The following is a 17,567-nucleotide window of genomic DNA, read 5'->3' on the forward strand; positions in this document are numbered from 1 at the left end:
TTTCTTGAAGAGATCTCTAGTCTTTCCCATTCTGTTGTTTTCCTCTATTTCTTTGCATTGATTGCTGAGGAAGGCTTTTTTTAAATCACTCCTGGCTATTCTTTGGAACTCTGCATTCAGATGCTCATATCTTTCCTTTTCTCCTTTGCTTTTCGCTTCTCTTCTTTTCACAGCTATTTGTAAGGCCTCATCAGACAGCCATTTTGCTTTTTTGCATTTCTTTTCCATGGAGATGGTCTTGATCCCTGTCTCCGGTACAATGTCATGAACCTCCATCCATAGTTCATCAGGCACTCTATCAGATCTAGTCCCTTAAATCTATTTCTCACTTCCACTGTATAATCATAAGGGATTTGCTTTAGGTCATACCTGAATGGTCTAGTGGTTTTCCCTACTTTCTTCAATTTACGTCTGAATTTGGCAATAAGGAGTTCATGATCTGAGCCACAGTCAGCTCCCGGTCTTGTTTTTGCTGACTGTATAGAGCTTCTCCATCTTTGGCTGCAAAGAATATGATCAATCTGATTTCGGTATTGACCATCGCTTCAGTTGTGTCCAACTCTGGGTGACCCTATGGCCTGTAACCCACCAGGCTCCTCTGTCCATGGGATTCTCCAGGCAAGAATACTCGAGTGTGTTGCCATACCCTCCTCCAGGGGATCTTCCCAACCCAGGGGCCGAACCTGCATCTCCTACATTGCAGGAGGATTCTTTACCGTCTGAGCCACCAGGGAAGCCCTTCAGTGACTCATGCCAAAAATTAAATTGGATTTCCCATGCTGGGCCAATTCGACAACTTCATCTTAAATGGACCAACAACAGTCAAATCCTGATCTCTCCTCTTAAAGACAAAAGCTGGAATTCTGCCTTGCACCCCCGTCCAAAATGGAATGTGTGAACCCAGGTCGCGTCACTGTGGCCTTGAGCTCAGAGACCCCGAGCAGCCTGTACCAAGAAAGAACTAGGGCACAGCTGAAATCCAGAAGGGAGAGGAAACAGGCGGAGATCCACGGGGAACAATGTCTATTTCTTAATCCGTCTCCTGCCCCAAATAGCTGGGCTCTCCTCCCCCACTGGTGTTTACTGTGTTCCTCTCCCTGGCAGCAGGTGCCACCAGGCCTTAAACTGGGTCACAGAGGGCGGCGAGGAGCCGACCAGGCCCTCTGGCCACATCCTCCCCTGACTTCACTCCCCAGGCTCCAGACTGGAGGGGCAGAGCCCAGACTCCAGGTGGCCCCTGCCCTCCAGGGCGTCCCGGCGGGGTCCCTGCTGCCCAGAGCCACAACCAGCGAGGGGGCCATGCTCTGTCCATCCCGTGCTGGGGCAGAGGGGCCACACTGCCCCCCCCACTGCAGTCGCAGTGAGTCCCCTCAGGACCCCTCCTCCCCAGGGCAGCCAGAACCCACACAAGGGCTCCCAACACCCTGGGGGCAGAGCTAGTGTAGAGCGTAGAGTATAAATTTCAGAATCAGAAAACAAACAAATTAAACCCCAGATTTGAAACCCCAGACCCCTGAGACACAGGAAGGGAGATGCTCACCCCCTCCCCTCTGTGGCCACGTGTCTGCCCCTCCCGTCCGACCCCGCCCCTCCTCCTTCCCAGGATCCCCGGCATCTGGTCCTGATGGCTCTTTTTTCTCCACAGGTTCTGTCGGAGCATGGTTTCGGGCTGATCACCACGGACATCCGGGAGGGACAGACCTTTTACTATGCGGAAGATTACCACCAGCAGTACCTGAGCAAGAACCCCGACGGGTACTGCGGCCACGGGGGCACCGGAGTGTCTTGTCCCCTGGGTATTAAAAAGTAATTTCTCCCCATGTGGTCAGCCCTCGAGGTCACAGCAAAAATGCGTCCAACAAATCGGAGAGTTCTTTTGTGGTTCACGCCAGGGATTTTTTGAAGTGCACAAAGGCATTCATAAAAATCTGGTTTATTAAGGGGTAATTTACATGAAGTGCCATGGCAAGTTGATAACGTGTGATTTATCTTCTAATAAGTTATGGTGGGAGGAGCCCGCGGTGAAATTTTTTGGATCATTTGATGTCTAAGGTTAATGAATAATTAGTGTTCACCTTTTTTGTGCTTGGGTGCCTGCCCTGGACTTAAGGGAACCAAGCTGGGAGAATATGTGTTGGGAGGGGAGAGGTCAGGGCTTCCTTCACCACAGCCGGCCCTCCTCAAAAGCCCTCCTGCCCTTCAGTGCCTTAAAATTTGCAGATGTTTATAGCCTCAATGAATCGTTCACTGAAATACTTTGCTTAACTGATCCTATACATGTATAAGGGGTTTTCTCTCTCTTTTTCGCACTCCTCATAGCAGGGAGAAGCTGTGAGTTAGCTTGATAAATTTTAACGCTTTGCTCACAGCTATGGCATATGCTTGTTCTAATAAAGGTCTGCTAATACAAACTGATGTCTCATCTGTCTTTTGCTTGTTTAGGTAGGATACTTCTAAGTGTTGTAAATTTTAGAGCTCTCAAAGGCTAAGTATCATTTTCCCCCAGATGGGAAATCTGATTGCAATCTTTAGAAAACATGTACAGCTCTAGCTCCTTGCAACTTTAGTAATAATAGCTGTTTTCCACCCACCTATTATAGTCATCACATCAGGGGCTAGTCCAGGCAGAGAACAGACACATGGAATCCCTGCCCTTAAGAGTCTGTATTGAGGACAAGGGGCAGAGGACACATGCAATAAACAGGTAAACCCGTGAAAAAGTAAGATAATTTCTGGTCCTCACAAATGATAGGGAGATGGCAAATCAGATAAGCTAGTAAGTTGGGCCTGGGGGCTGCTGAGCTGGGTTTAGAGCTGTTTTAGCTAGGCGGGTCAGGGGAGGTGGTGCCATGTAAGTTGAGGACTGAGTACTCTGAATGGTGCAAAGGAGAAATGAACTCATAGGTTGGGGCAGAGAACGGCATTCTGGGGTCAGGAGGTGGATGAAGAAATAGAACACGGTTCCCCTTGGATAGAACCCGGAAGACCAGGAAGTATACATGGCCCAAGGCGGGGGAAAATTTGTGGTGTTTGAGAACAAAGAAGCCAGTGGGGCTGCAATGGTTGTGAATGGGGACGATATTAGGGAGAAGTATCCCAGAGAAATAGGAAAAGCCAGACCATGCTGAGTCTTCTAAAGACATGTTAATAAGACTAAAAAATTGTATTCTAATTTGTCCTTCCCCTACCCGCTTTCCCCTTTGGTAACCATAAATTTGTTTTCTATGTCTGCGAGTCCGTTTCTATTTTGTAAATAAGTTCATTTAGATTCCACATAGCAGTGATATCATATGGTATTTGTCTTCCTCTCTCTGATTTACTTCACTTAGTACGATAATCCCCAGGTCCATCCATGTCGCTGCAAATAACATTATTTCATTCTCTTTTGTGGCTGAGTGATATTCTGTTGTATATGTATGCACCACATCTTCTGTATCCGTTCATCTGTCAGGGACATTTAGGTTGTTTCCATGTCTTGGCTATTGTAAATAGTGCTGTTATAGACATACAGGTGCATATATCTTTTTGAATTTAGAGATTTCTCCAGATATGTGCCCAGGAGTGGGATTACTGGGTCATATGGTAACTCTATTTTTAATTTTTTTATGGAACTTCCATAATATTCTCCATAGTGGCTTCACCAATTTAATTCCCACCAACAGTGTGGAAGAGTTCCCTTTTCTCCACACCCTCTCCAGCATTTGTTATTTGTAGACATTTTAATAATGGCCATTCTGACTGGTTAAAACCAATTCCTCACCGTAGTTTTGATTTGCATTTCTCTACTAATGAGTGATGTCGAACATCTTTTCATGTGCCTGTTGGCCATCTGTATGTCATCTTTGAAGAAATATCTATATAGGTCTTCTACCCATGATTGGACTGACAAGGGCTTAATTTCCAAACAGCTCATGAAACTCAATAACAAAAAGCAAACAACCCAATGAGCTGTGTGTTTCTCTCCCACCTCATCTCTAGGACATTTCTGCGTCAATGACACGCTGATCCTGAATCTCAGTGTTGTTACTCGTGGTCTCTGAGAGCCAGAAGCAGCATTTACTGGGGCTCCGAACCAAGTGGAAACAAAGGAAGGTAAAGGGCAGGGACCTTTCTGGAGACCAAGTCCATAGGTCTCAGGGATGAGCTATGAGTGAAGGAAGCACGGAGTTGAAATGTTTCTCCACACAGGAGCAAAAGAAATGGAAAATGAAAGAAGCTGTAGAAGAGACCTGATTGTGAGAGAGAAAGAGAACAGGCTTTCTATTTCAGAGATCCTCGGACCACTCCCCGTGGAAAGATGCTCCATCCAAACTCTTGGAGAGGCCTCAGGGTCAAGTCGGGAATCTGCCTCCAGCTCCCACCCCGGTTGTATTTTAAGCACTGCTATAGGTAGATGACCGGGGCTTCCCAGGTGGCGCAAAGAATCCCCCTGCCAATGCAGGAGGTGCAGGGGACACGACTTTGATCCCTGGGTCAGGAAGATCCCCTGGAAGAGGAAATGGCAGCCAGCTCCTGTATTCTTGCCTGGAAAATTCCACGGAGAGAGGAGCCTGGTGGGCTACGGTCCACGGGGTCACAAAGAGCCAGACACGACTGAATGTCCGAGCATGAACACACACGGATAGGTATCTGATTATTTCAGGCACAGCTAATTGTATCAGAATCCTGGCAACCTACAACCCACCCTTGAACTTGCTTCAAAGGCTGAGAAGGACACTTGGTTTTGAGCCAATGCATGTTTAATCACGGGGACAATAGAAACATCAGAAAATACAGTACCAAGATGGCCCAGGGCGATAGAAGCAAACTGTACCCAGAGTCTGGCTCATGCTTGTAGGGCCTTTTTGACAGCTTGGTCTTCGTCTCAATCCATGACAGGTAACTAGACACCTGTGTGTACACTCCAGGCTGTTTCTTCTGGCCACAGCCCACTCCCCAGCTGACAATGCCCAGTTGGTACCATTTGCTTTTCCTGGTTTTTTTCTGGCAAACCAGAGGCCCCCCACTGTCACCCTAGGAGAGAAAAGTTGTTTGGATGTGGAAGGTGTGGCAGCAGGTTGCTCTTACAGCCTACTGAGGGGTGGCATCTGGCACAAAGCACACGGTGTCATTGGATGGGTGGATGTTTTTAATCTTGATTTGGCTCTCCAACCATGACTATGCTCCCAGCTCTTCAACTCTCAGAAAAGGGAGCAAGCAATTTAGTCAAAAGCAAAGACGATGAATGACAATTTGGTCAAAAAAGTAAATATCCAGCATCATCGTCCAGTCACATGCATTCATTTTGATGTACCAAGGAGTGGTGTCCAAATTTGTTTTGCCTCTAAGCACTTTTTTATTTTTCAGAATTCTTCCAGTTTCCCCAGGAAAAGCTTCATTTTGCTCTGAGTTGTTCACAATAGCAAAATGGAAAAACCCAAACCAAAAACCCATTATGCTTTACAATAGGTCATTGGTTTAAGACAACAGGCATACAGACTATATATTCAGAAGGCAGAAAGTACAAAAATCACGTCAAAATGTTAGACTGTGGTTTAAGACATCAAATTTTCAACAATTTACCAATCTTAAAGCATCATGGAGAAGGCAATGGCACCCCACTCCAGTACTCTTGCCTGGAAAATCCCATGGATGGAGGAGCCTGATGGGCTGCAGTCCATGGGGTCGCTAGGAGTCATACACGACTGAGCGACTTCACTTTCACTTTTCACTTTCACGCATTGGAGAAGGAAATGGCAACCCACTCCAGTGTTCTTGCCTGGAGAATCCCAGGGACGGGGGAGCCTGGTGGGCTGCCGTCTATGGGGTTGCATAGAGTCGGACACGACTTAAGCGACTTAGCAGCAGCAGCAGCAGCAAATCATCATGAAAGAGATTGCCCCCAAAAGCCCAGGTGGAGCAGACATCATTGACATGAAAACAAAGGAACACACAAACTTTCATGCCCCAAAGCTTTTGCACCATTTTACAATTTCTATTAAAGAATCATGCATCTTGATAAAAAATCAGAAAACTGAGATATGGAAAAAGAACATAAAGAATACTCATAATAACATTAGTAAGTAAATTTATGTATAAGAATGGACACAGTTGTGTATGAAAGGTAAGATATAGTTAATACGTTGACAGTGATTTCTCTGGGGAGTGAAAAGGAAAACAATTATAAAAGGCAAACTTCCTGTTCACTGCGCACCTTCCTCTACCCCTTGGCATTTTCTTTACGTGTGCTCAAATAAATAAGTGAAATAAACAACACTGCTAATTCCAGCCACGCAGAGGCAGCTCCTTAGTCCAGTGTAACTTTCTGCATCCTCCTGTTTGCAAATACACAGACACGTCATTATTATTTTACAGAAAGAGGATCCAGCAGCACATAGCATCTCCCAGCTTACAAAGATTTATTGTTGAGAATACTAAGTGACACGCAGGAAAGTCAAGAAGAATTACCATTTAAACAACATGCCAAAAATCCAAATACAAAACAAACAACCCCACCTCCCCAGTAGTATATGGGTTGGAGTTTTTAAAACCAAATTGTTTTTGTGGACAAATTGCTGTGCCCATCAACTTAATTTGAACTAAACTGTTCTTTACCTAATTCTTTGACGTCATTGGAAATTCCCATAATCTTTCTTTAAAATGAAGAATAATACTTGCTTCTCTAGGGATGAAGGGCATCTATGTGAAAGATGTACGTGTGGGAAGTCACTTCATTCGTGTCTGACTCTGTGCAACCCCATGGAGTGAAGCCCGCCAGGCTCCTCTGTCCATGGGATTCTCCAAGCAAGAATACTGGAGTGGGTTGCCATTTCCTTCTCCAGGGGATCTTCCTGACCCAGGGATCAAAGCCATGTCTCTTAGGTTTCCTGCATTGGCAGGTGAGTTCTTTACCACCAGCGCCACCTGGGAAGCTGAACGATGTAGTTAAGAACTTAAATTTCTGGAGCCAAACAGACCTGGATTCATACCCCAGGATGAATACTTAGTTGAGAGAATGTGAACTTTTCCTTCAATGTTTTGAGGCTCATTTTTTTGCTGGTGATCATCGCACCTCTCCCATAGGACTGCTGTGTAAAGGGAAGGAAGTGACCCCTGTAAAACACACCCTGTGATGTATGGCAAGCCTCACTCACTAGTAGCTCCCAGCATCTTTGTGGCGGTTGAATCTTTGTGGAGCTGCTGCATTTTGGAGCCCCATTTCTATTGGAACCCCAAAGATGGCTCTTCCCCCTGAGGTCATCATGCCTTGGTTAGAACTCAGAGTCTGTCATTTACCTCCCTGGTGTGTCCTCTGCAAGGCTGTCAGCTTTCCTGGTCTTCCTTTTCCCATCTGAAATAGGCCTGCTTCCGAAGGCTAGTTCACAACGCTTAGGTGTATTTGTGGAAGTACTCTGTGTGTTGTTGAGCACTGAGCAGATGTAAGACAGGGTGATGCAGAAGACGGTATTTGCATTGTCTACCATGACCCTCCTCTGCTCTGTGCATTTCTAAATGCTTTCGTACATGACTCACTTTATCTTCACAGTAGTCCTAAGAAGACTCTTGTGCATGCTAAGTCACTTCAGTCCTGTCCAACTCTTTGTGATTCTATGGACCATAGACCGCCAGGCTCCTCTGCCCATAAGATTCTCCAGGCAAGAATACTGGAGTTGATTGCCGTGCCCTCCTCCAGGGGATCTTCCCCACCCAGAGATCAAACCCGTGTCTCTTACATCCCCTGCATTGGCAGGCAAGTTCTTTACCACTAGCGCCACCTGGAAAGTCCTCAAAAGACCCTTAGTTGTCCCATTTTATAGACGGGGAAATCTGAAAAGGCACAGAGGGGAGCCCAGGCAGGGAGTAGAGGAGCCAGAAGGGAAGCTTAGGCAGCCTGCGGACCTAACCACTACCCCGCACAGCCCCCATTTGGTCACGGAGCAGCCCTCCCAAATTCTTGTCCACCTGGAACCTCAGGATTTGACCTTATTTGGAAATAGAATCTGCGTGGATGTAATTAGTTCCTTTAAGATGAAGTCCCACTGGATTAGTGTGGACCCTAATCCACACTATTAGGCAACCCTATAAGAAGAGGAATCAGAGGAGACACACGGGGAGAAGGCCATCTGACCCGCGTTCTTATCTGTAGCAGGTTGACAGTGTCCACCCAAAAGATATGTTCTAACCCCTTGTATCCATCACTGTGACCTTGTTTGGAAATAGAGTCTTTACAGGTCTAATTGAGGATCTTTGGGGATGATTACTCTGGATTCAGGGTGAGTTCTAAATCCAACGAGTGGTGTCCTTGTAAGAAAAAAGAAAAGAGTGACACAGAAGAGAAGGCATTTTAAGACAGAGGCAGAGACTGGAATAATGCACCTACATTATTGAAGATGGATGCGGAGAGCAGAAGGATGCACCTGCAGGCTAAGCAAAACCCAGGGATGCCTGCAACCACCTGAAACCAGAAAAGGCAAAGAAGGGTCCTCCCCTAGACCCTCGAGAGGGAGCAGAGCCCCGCCAATGCCCTGATTTGGGACTTCTGGTATCTGTGAGAGCAACACGTTTCTGTTGTTTTAATCCACCTCCTATTCAGAGGAGAGAGAGGGAAGCCAGGTATCCCACCCTCTCAGCCAGCTTTCTGGGGCAGCCTCTCGCCCAGCTTTACCTGGCAGGCATCCTTCCCACCTTCAAGGTCCCCGGCACACAGCATGCTCTTGGTGAGTAGCGGCATCAGCTCAAAGCAGGTTTCCCACTTGATCAGCTGGATGTTGACTTTCTGGAGCCCTGTCTCCGTACTCCGCTGAGGAACTGACCCATAGAAGAAGCAGATGGGGAAAGGACCCTGAGCACTGCATGGTCCCCTTGGTGGGCCCACCCACATCATGTCTTTTCACCTCCACAACATGGAACCGCTCCGTGGCCCAGGGAACAACCCAAATTTGGATTGGCTAAGGAGGGAGTAGGTGGGTTATCCAGGAGACTCTTGAACCCACTCTCTGTGAATCAAGAGCTCCAAGGACTGGGTTTCTATTGATTTCAGCCTCAGCGAGCCATCTTCTGATCCTGCCAAGGGTGCTAGGTTCCAGCTAGGATCCGAAAAAGGTGTTTGATTCAAATCCATGAGGATGTAAAGAGAACCCACAGTGACAAATTCTGTCCTAGGACCCATGGCCCAAAAAGATGGACTTCATGCCAGAGCCCCTGAGTTCACTGCCTATGCACTCAAGCTGAGCCCAACTCCTAGAATGTCCACTCTCAAAGATGGGCATGTTTTCCTCTTTGTATGTTGCTGAGCTCCTGGAGCCTACAGCACTGCCTGGATCCTAGAGAAGTTTCAATGAAAATGAGGTAAATGAAGCATGAGGAACCCTACATGAAGAAGGTGGCCTTTTTTTTTTTTTTTTTTTTTTTTTGAAGCTACTGAAAGGCTTCTAAGGGCAATTCCCAAGAAGGAATCTAACCTAGCTCTGAGCTCTGGGACCATGTGGGGATCCATGTAGAGTCATTCGGGTGCCCCCTTGCAAGAACAGCACCAAGTGGAATCTGTTTTTCCTTTCCCTGATGATTATGGGGAAAGTCGCATTAACCAAGAAGGAAAACAAGAGGACACCACTGTGTGGGTTGGCTGAACCGAGCAGCAGGAGTTGACTCTAGAAGGATGATTTTATATTCAATGAATCTCCTCTATCTTGGCCTGGATCTGTGGTTTGAGATTTTAGCCACAGGGGAGAAGAACTGGTTCCATCAACTGTGTAAGAGTTGCCCTGGCTGACATCAGCGTGTTTTTCCCAGAGCCCAGCCCCTTTGCCTATTGGGATGTCCCTCCAGATTCCTCCAGATCATCCTTAGGACACTGAATATGTTTGCCTGGGTTTTCCCTGAGGCCCTGTTTGGGATTCCTGTCTCACAATATGGACCTGAAACTTGCTACGGGTGCCCAGAAAGGATGGCTCCCATGCAGACCAAGAAGGTTCATGGTGGGACCTTAACTGAGAATCAGAAGTGCCCAGGTCCACCAAGTAGACCTCCGAGGGCCAGCAGAGCCCCCAGAGTCTGCTTCTCATTGCAAACCTCAGCCAGGGTGCCAGCCCTCACCCCGGGGTGGGCCATAATCACTCACCGGTAGTGCCCCACCCGCTCACCCAGCAGTTCCTCCATCTCTCTATGGCAGTGACCTCTGAAAGGCAAATGGGTACCTTCCTGACACCCAAGCTCAGAGGGGATTTGAGCAACAGCAAAGCGATGTCATTAAGGTAGAACCAACTGTCAAAATAATTGTGAATAATTAGCTTGTCCACTTTTATCTTCGTCAAGTTCTGGGTGTCAAGATTTTCTCCACCATGTGTGACCTCCAAGGTAGATCTTATTCCAAAATAAAAGAAAGAGGAGAAAGGTAAGTGGTGGGAAGATGAAAACTGAACCGTAGGAGAAAATAACTGCCCCACCTCCCCTGTCTGAGACTGTGATCCTGGGGACGGAGTTGGGGGAGAGGGGGTCGGGCAGCTAGGGCTCTGCACTTGGCTCATAGCCAAGGAGGAGGAGCCAGACCTGACTCCTCTGCCCTGCTTTCTGGCCAACCAGCTCTTGACCTAATGGCAAGACTTGGGCAAAATTCACCTATAGATTTCATCAACAAATGTCTAGGAAGCCATACTATGCATAAGTCAGGGGTTTCCAACCTCTGGAATCTAATGCCTGATGATCTGAGATGGAGCTGATGTAATAATAATAGAAATAAAGTGCACAATAAATGTGATGCACTTGAATCATCCCCAAACCATCCCCTCTCCCCGTCCATGGAAAAATTGTCTTTTATGAAACTTGGTCCCTGGTGCCAAAAAGTTGGAGACTGCTGGCATGAGTGATTGAGGGGCTTGACCTTGATTTGCAAGAAAAGCTGGACTGGCTGTATTACAGACAAATGAGAAGTTTTGCAAAAATACTGTTTTGTGGACTGGGGCTCAGACAATACCTTCTGCCATGCAGCCAGGCCTGTGTCCTACCCTCGGGGCCTACTGCTTCTAGGATTCCCCAGTTCCATGGTCACTGTCACGGTCAGCCCAATCCTTAGGAAAGGACCCTCCACAGGACTACATGCACTTAGCAAACTGCTGTTCCTTTCCTTAGCAAAGGAACATTTGCTCCACAGTGTAGAACCCACACAACAAGCTGTGCAGCGTCCTAGGAGAACAGCTTCTTTCTACCTGCAAAGCATCATATTTAACCACACAAGTATCTACCTCCTTGTATTTTATTTTATGCCTGATGAATGTGAATAATAGGCACGTAGGGGCAAAATAATGTTAAAAATATAAATAATATAAAGTATAAATATAAATACTAAAATAAATTAAATATAAATTAAATTTTAATATAATTAAAATAAATTATAATTATAAAAATAAAATGATTTAATGTATAGATATACAAATAAAATATAATGTAATTTAAAATTTAAAGTTAAATAATGTAAAATATATAAATAATACAAAAAGATAATAGGCATGTAGGGTCAAAAGGCTTCTCTGGTAGCTCATATGGTAAAGAATCCTGCAATGCAGGAGACCCTGGTTTGATTCCTGGGTTGGGAAGATTCCCCATAGAGAAGGGATAGGCTACCCACTCCAGTATTCTTGGGCTTCCCTGGTGGCTCAGACGGTAAAGAATCTGCCTGCAATGCTGGAGACCTGGGTTCGATCCCTGGGTTGGGATGATACCCTGGAGGAGGGCATGGCAACCCACTCCAGTATTCCTGCCTGGAGAATCCCATGGACAGAGGAGCCTGGTGGGCTACAGTCCATGGAGTCGCAAAGAGTTGGACATGACTGAGAGACTAAGCACAGCACACAGCACAGAGGCAAATATGGGTTTCTCTGGTGGCTCAGTGGTAAAGAATCCACCTGCCAATGCAGGAGATTCGGGTTTGATCCATGGGTGAGGAAGATCCCCTGGAGAAGGAAGTGGAAACCCATTCTAGTATTCTTGCCTGGGAAATCCCAAGGACAGAGGAGCCTGGCGGGCTACAGTCCATGGGGTAGACACACAAAGAGTCAGACACAACCGAGAGACTAAACAACAGCACAGGGCAAATATTCTACTACATTGCTTAAAAAAAAATTCTATCTGCAACACTTACGCATTTTTGCTTTTGAAGCAATGGGCTGCGGTCAGAATCCACCACTCACTGAGGATCGATCCTCCACAGAGATGACTCCCGTTTTCAAGGATATGTATCTGCCAGGGGAAATCTCTGATGTTTGCAGGCACCCCACCTATGATTTCCAAAACTTCAGACTTCTCAGAAGTGTTCATTCTTTGGCCACATTGCACTAAGAGCAGGAAGCAGGAAGAGGGAGGAGAGACCCAGGGCATCACACAGTGGAGTACAACAAATGGCAGAATTTGTATACTTGTGTAAGGCTTTTTCATGCCGCCATATGGTCTTCGCCCCTCGATACTGGAGCTGAGCAAGTCTGATGCCACATCTTTAGGAAAACCATGCAGAAATCTGAAGGTCCATCCTCTTATTTTATATCATATTCTATATATATTAAATATTATATTATTTATTTTATATTTAATATAAAACATAACTTTTTAAATTCTGAGTCTTATATGTAAACACTGCAGCAAACTTTAGCTTCCCTATTCTGAATTTTTGTTTAAGAGGTATGTGATTTTAAGTACCGCAGTTTAAGTGCGACCATCAGTGGTCAAGCAAATTGAAATGTGAATGTATTTACACAAAAAATTTTGTGCAAGTACAAAAGTTCTTCTATATTTTTGCATGCTCAATGGCTCAACTTTGTGGAAAATGAGAGTTGGGACTGGCTTGGAAAATAGGAGACACATGGTTGTGAATTTTAAGAGAGTCCCTTGGAGAATGAGATGGCAACTCACTCCAGTATTCTTGCCTGGAGAATTCCGTGGACAGAGAAGCCTGGCAGGCTATAGTCCATGCGGTCACAAAGGGTCAGACATGACTGAGTGACTAACACATACACATACATGCTGGGATCCTAAGGGGTTTCTATAATCTACAGATAGAAAACTGAATGAAGCCTTGCGTCTGCCAGCACCACAGAGCAAAACTCCTGGTGGGGGAATTTGGAGATCTTCCCTTGCAAATCCCACTGAAATGAAATTACTGCAGACTCTAGATTTTTTCCCAGGTGACTAATTGATCCAGATCCAGAGATGTGACCAAACAGATTAAGATAGGGAGGTCTCATCTTAGGTTTTTACTTATTTTTTCTTTGCCTGCACCATCAGGATGTCCCAGAAAATCTTTTTTCCCCAAAAAGACCCTTTCAGTATATGTCACCATGAGAAAGAGAAACATGACTGGATTTTAGCGTGGAAAGTTCCTACCTGGCAGGGAACCTGTGAAGAGGGAAAGAAGTAGGGTTTGAAGTCAGAAGTTCTGAGTTGGCCCCACTGTTTGCTAGCTGTGTATCTTAGAGCCACTGATTTAACCTCTCTGAGCCTCTGTCCTCTCGTCTTCAATACAAAGATAAGTATTAACACAGTCTGCTGCCTATTTTTTCATGTCACATCAATTTAAAGGGATGACATTTGGTTTCATTCAAGTCTGGATCAGGGAGTCTCAGTTGAGCCCAAGACTCTTGGTTCAACCTGGGGTTATCTCTGTGCAGTGTTTCCTTGGGAGGATGTCCTTGCTGGTCATCTTCCGACATCAGTGGCCATTCCTTCTCATACTGCTTCCCTGAATCCACCTCCTCTTCCAAAACTCAAGGCTGAATCCTCAGACCACTTTATTCCCTATGCATTTTGGCTGAAATGCCAAATGCCCAGCCCAGCCCAAGTTCAAGTATCACCATTATACAGACTCAAAGCTCTCATGCTTACCCTCAGGCCTCTCCGCTGAGCTCCCCCTCTTTACTGCTAAGTCGCTTCAGTCGTGTCCAACTCTGTGTGACCCCACAGACAGCAGCCCACCAGGCTCCCCCGTCTCTGGGACTCTCCAGGCAAGAACACTGGAGTGGGTTGCCATTTCCTCCTCCAATGCATGAAAGTGAAAAGTAAAAGTGAAGTCGCTCAGTCATGTCTGACTCTTAGCGACCCCATGGACTGCAGCCCACCAGGCTCCTCCATCCATGGGATTTTCCAGGCAAGAGTACTGGAGTGGGGTACCATTGCCTTCTCCATCCCCTCTTTAACAACTGCCCTATTCCATAGTTCCTAAGAACATCTAAGAGGAGCCTCAAATTAAAGCAGCCCAAACTGAACCGTCTACTTGCCTAACCTCACTTCTATGTCTTTCTCATGAGCCTGGCACAGTTCTACGGATGGTACCACACCCATCTATTTGCTTAGGCAAGAAGATCAGGTTCGAGTTATCGCTGAGTTCTCTTTCTCTCACTCCCCAGCAACCAGTTCCATCAACATTACCAAACAATGTTGAAACAGAAGCCAGACACTCCTCTGCATCCCTGTGGCTATAAACCCAGCCTGGCTATTATCCTGTCCTGCTCACTAATGCTTCTCCCCACTTCCACTCTCGCACCCCCACAGTCTATCCTCTGGAGCAGCCAGAATGTCTTTCTCAAGCACATCTCATTTTTCACTCTCCCAGTTAGACTCTCTGATGGCTTCCCATTGTCACCGGAATAAAATCCCTAAGTCCTCACTGTGCCTATATGAGCCCATCTTTCTCCAGCAACCCCTCCCCATTCACTCTGCTCCAACTAAACCGGCCTGTCTGCCTCCAAAACACACTGGACTCATTCACAGCTCAGGACCTTTGCACTTGCTGTCACTTCTGCTTGGAAATAGGTTTCCTTCTCATAGGATGGGTCTCCACCCAAGTCTTGTCGTCCCAGGAAAGCTTTCCATGACTGCCTACTAGGACAGTCTCAGCACTCCCCTGCAGATCTCCCATCACATTAGCCTGTTTTATATGTTTCATACCATTTAACAGGAACCAGAATTATCTTATATTTATTCATTTCTAAGATTAATACTTCCCTCCAGACACTAGATAGTAAAACTCCTTAAGGGTAGGAATTGAATATGTCATTCTCTGCTATAAAACATCTCTCTCCTGGACTTCCCTGCTTGCCCAGTGGTTAAGCCTCTGCGCTTCCACCACAGGGAGCATGGGTTTGATCCCTGGTCAGGGAACTAAGATCACACAACACACCCAAAACAAAGACAAAACCAAAAGACATCTCTCTCCTAAAACAGCTCCCAAGTTGCTGTATAACACAGGGAGCTCAGCCTGGTGCTCTGTGACCACCTAGAGGGGTGGGATGGGAGTGGGAGGGAGGTTCAACAGAGAGGGCACGTTGTACACTTAAGGCGGATTCAATTTGTTGTATGGCAGAAACCAACACAACATTGTAAAGCAATTATCCTCCAATTAAAAAAAATAAACAGCTCCCAGCATGTAATAGAGGTTTGCTAACTGTCAACCAACAAATTGAAAATATAACACGAGTCTCCCTAAGCTCTCCAGACCCAGGGAGATGAATCCATAGTAGGTATTAAGACACTGCCTTCATTATAGCTTATATTACTTATGTTTTGCATTAGACCAATTAGGCTCCACATGATCCTTCAGAATGTTTTCAAAGAGAAAACAGCAGAGAAATTCCTTTTCAAGGATCACACGGGGTCTTAAAGCTGCAGGACAGGGCTAGTTAGCATCTTCAGATGGACAGCTGGTTACCCTTCTCAAGGGATTTACTAACATTGGCCATTCACTCTGGAAAACTGGTACCTAACATAGATGTTACACACACCAGGCTTCTCCACAGTTGGGGGTATGTGGGGAGCAATGATCTGAAAGTCTGGTCCAGGGGCCCTGGCATCAGATTCACTGGAGAGGCAGTTCCACGGATCCCACCGAGAACTACAGAATCTGCATCCTAGAACCTGACCCTTTGAACAAGCTCCCAGGTGATACACCTGATGGCAAAGGAGCGAGAGCCCTGGAGAGGCGCAGACTACGAACACGGGCAGAGACCTACGTTCCAGGCTGCTGTGTGGCCAGCGCAGCAGCAGGGCAACCGGCAGCAGGAGCATGGCTCTTCCATCCCTCCATCTTGTCATTGGCCCTGGCGTTGACTCAAGCCCATGGAGAGGCTTCAGGTAGGACTGCTCACGTGCAGTTTCAGAGGGACCCCTCAGGGCCTCGCTGTCTGTGCCTGCAGTCTTACAGCCCAGCCTGCTGCCCAGGTCACAATAGGGCACTGGGTGGAGCCAGCACAGTCCAGACAAGACAGCCAGGAGGCATCCTGGACCGGAAGCTGATGATTCCACGAGCCAGTCCTCTGGGATGCAGAGGTCAGTGTGGAACTGGCGAAGTGGCGGGTAGCAGAGTGGAAGGATTCCACACCAGCTGGTCTCCTGTAAATCAAGGCGTCTCAGATTCACTGATGCAGCAGGAAAAAACAGAGCTGAAGGTATTCTTCAGAAGGGACCCAAGACTGCTGATCCTAACAAATCAGGTGACACAGTGGAGCGAGCACAGGCTCAGAGTCCTACATTAGAATTCATCAACCTAACTCAAATCTTTTCTCTGCCAGGAGGGGGCCTGAAATGGGAGACACAGCCTCTTATCTCTGTTCTTTGGAAAACAACATGAATTTGGGCTCAGCAGAGAGAAATATTTCATTGCAGCTTTAAGTGTTTGCAAACTTGGGGGCCCTGGAGGGCACGTGTTCATACACGGTGGAACAGGGCATAAATAAAGGATTCCCAAGGTCACCTGGCTTATATACATAGCTTCCATGGCTGGCCCTGAACTTCTGAACAGGTGAACACAGCATGTGCACAACTGTCATTCAGATCCCCAAGAATTCCCAATATCCCAGCACATGTATGCACGAATTCACATTTTTATCAAAACACCATTGCAGGAAGACACATGTCCACACTAAGACATGTGTGGTGTGGTACGTAATGCTTATGGTGTTTTTATAAATAATTACTAAAAACTAGCACCCTACATGGGTTTCCCTGGTGGCTTAGCAGTTAAGAATCCACCTGTAAATGCAGGAGATGCTGGTTTGATCCCTGGGTCGGGAAGATCCCCTGGAGAAGGAAATGGCAACCCACTCCAGTATACTTGCCTGGAGAATCCCATGGACAGAGGAGCCTGGTGGGCAACAGTCCATACAGTCACAAAACAATCGGACACGACTGACTTAAAAACAGCACCCTACCTGTCTATCAGTGGTCCGTCCAGACAACAGTAATAGCCATGAATAATGAAAAGGAACAGGCCACTGACCACAGGAACCTCCAAGGCCTTCTGCTAAGTTGAAGAGGCTGGCTAGCTACTGCCTTCCATATGCTGCACAGACAGGCAGAGAGCACACCAACTGTCACCAGAGGCTGCGATTTGGGGCAGGGGCGGGTTCCCAGGGGCACCAGAGAACTTTCTGGGGTGGTGGAAAGTGCTATGCCTTGACTGTGGTGGTGGTTACACAACCATATGGCAGTTGTCAGAATTCATGGAACCATATGTCTTAAAAAGGTAATTTCCTAAATTATATCTCAAAGACCAGACTTAAAAAATGCTTTCGTGCATTTCAAAAAGCCACTGTGAACCACAAAACAAC

At 46.5% G+C, this 17,567-nt stretch overlaps 2 protein-coding genes across 3 annotated transcripts in view; one reads left to right on the forward strand and one right to left on the reverse strand.

Annotated features, from left to right (window-relative positions):
* The window catches only part of MSRA (methionine sulfoxide reductase A), a 388,272-nt gene extending 385,148 nt beyond the window's left edge, over window positions 1–3,124 (forward strand). The window contains exon 5 of one of the 2 annotated variants that reach the window (XM_070376149.1): window positions 1,646–3,124. In XM_070376149.1, the coding sequence (XP_070232250.1) occupies window positions 1,646–1,810 (165 nt within the window). In that variant the 3' untranslated portion in view covers window positions 1,811–3,124. The remainder of the gene's footprint in view (window positions 1–1,645) is intronic. The other variant, XM_070376148.1, reaches the window with a different exon arrangement.
* Window positions 3,125–4,743: 1,619 nt separating this feature from the next.
* On the reverse strand, window positions 4,744–12,408 carry LOC102278038 (serine protease 52). Its single transcript, XM_014483248.2, has 4 exons — window positions 12,116–12,408; window positions 10,096–10,341; window positions 8,645–8,774; window positions 4,744–5,013 (listed from the first exon to the last, which is right to left on the reverse strand). Exons 1-4 carry the CDS (start codon window positions 12,406–12,408, stop codon window positions 4,744–4,746), a joined length of 939 nt encoding a protein of 312 aa, XP_014338734.2.
* Between the last annotated feature and the right edge of the window lie 5,159 nt (window positions 12,409–17,567).

The sequence above is a fragment of the Bos mutus genome, chromosome 8, assembly GCF_027580195.1.
Source record: "Bos mutus isolate GX-2022 chromosome 8, NWIPB_WYAK_1.1, whole genome shotgun sequence".
Lineage (NCBI taxonomy): Eukaryota > Metazoa > Chordata > Mammalia > Artiodactyla > Bovidae > Bos > Bos mutus.

Coding starts and splice junctions, on each gene's coding strand:
- LOC102278038 (XM_014483248.2), bottom strand. CDS start 12,408: ATGAAAAAGCCTTACACAAGTATACAAATTCTGCCATTTGTTGTACTC. Junction 10,342..12,115: donor TGCTTCAAAAGCAAAAATGC/GTAAGTGTTGCA, acceptor TTTTGGAATAAG/ATCTACCTTGGAGGTCACAC. Junction 8,775..10,095: donor GGGTGGGGCACTACCGGTGA/GTGATTATGGCC, acceptor TCCTCAGCGGAG/TACGGAGACAGGGCTCCAGA.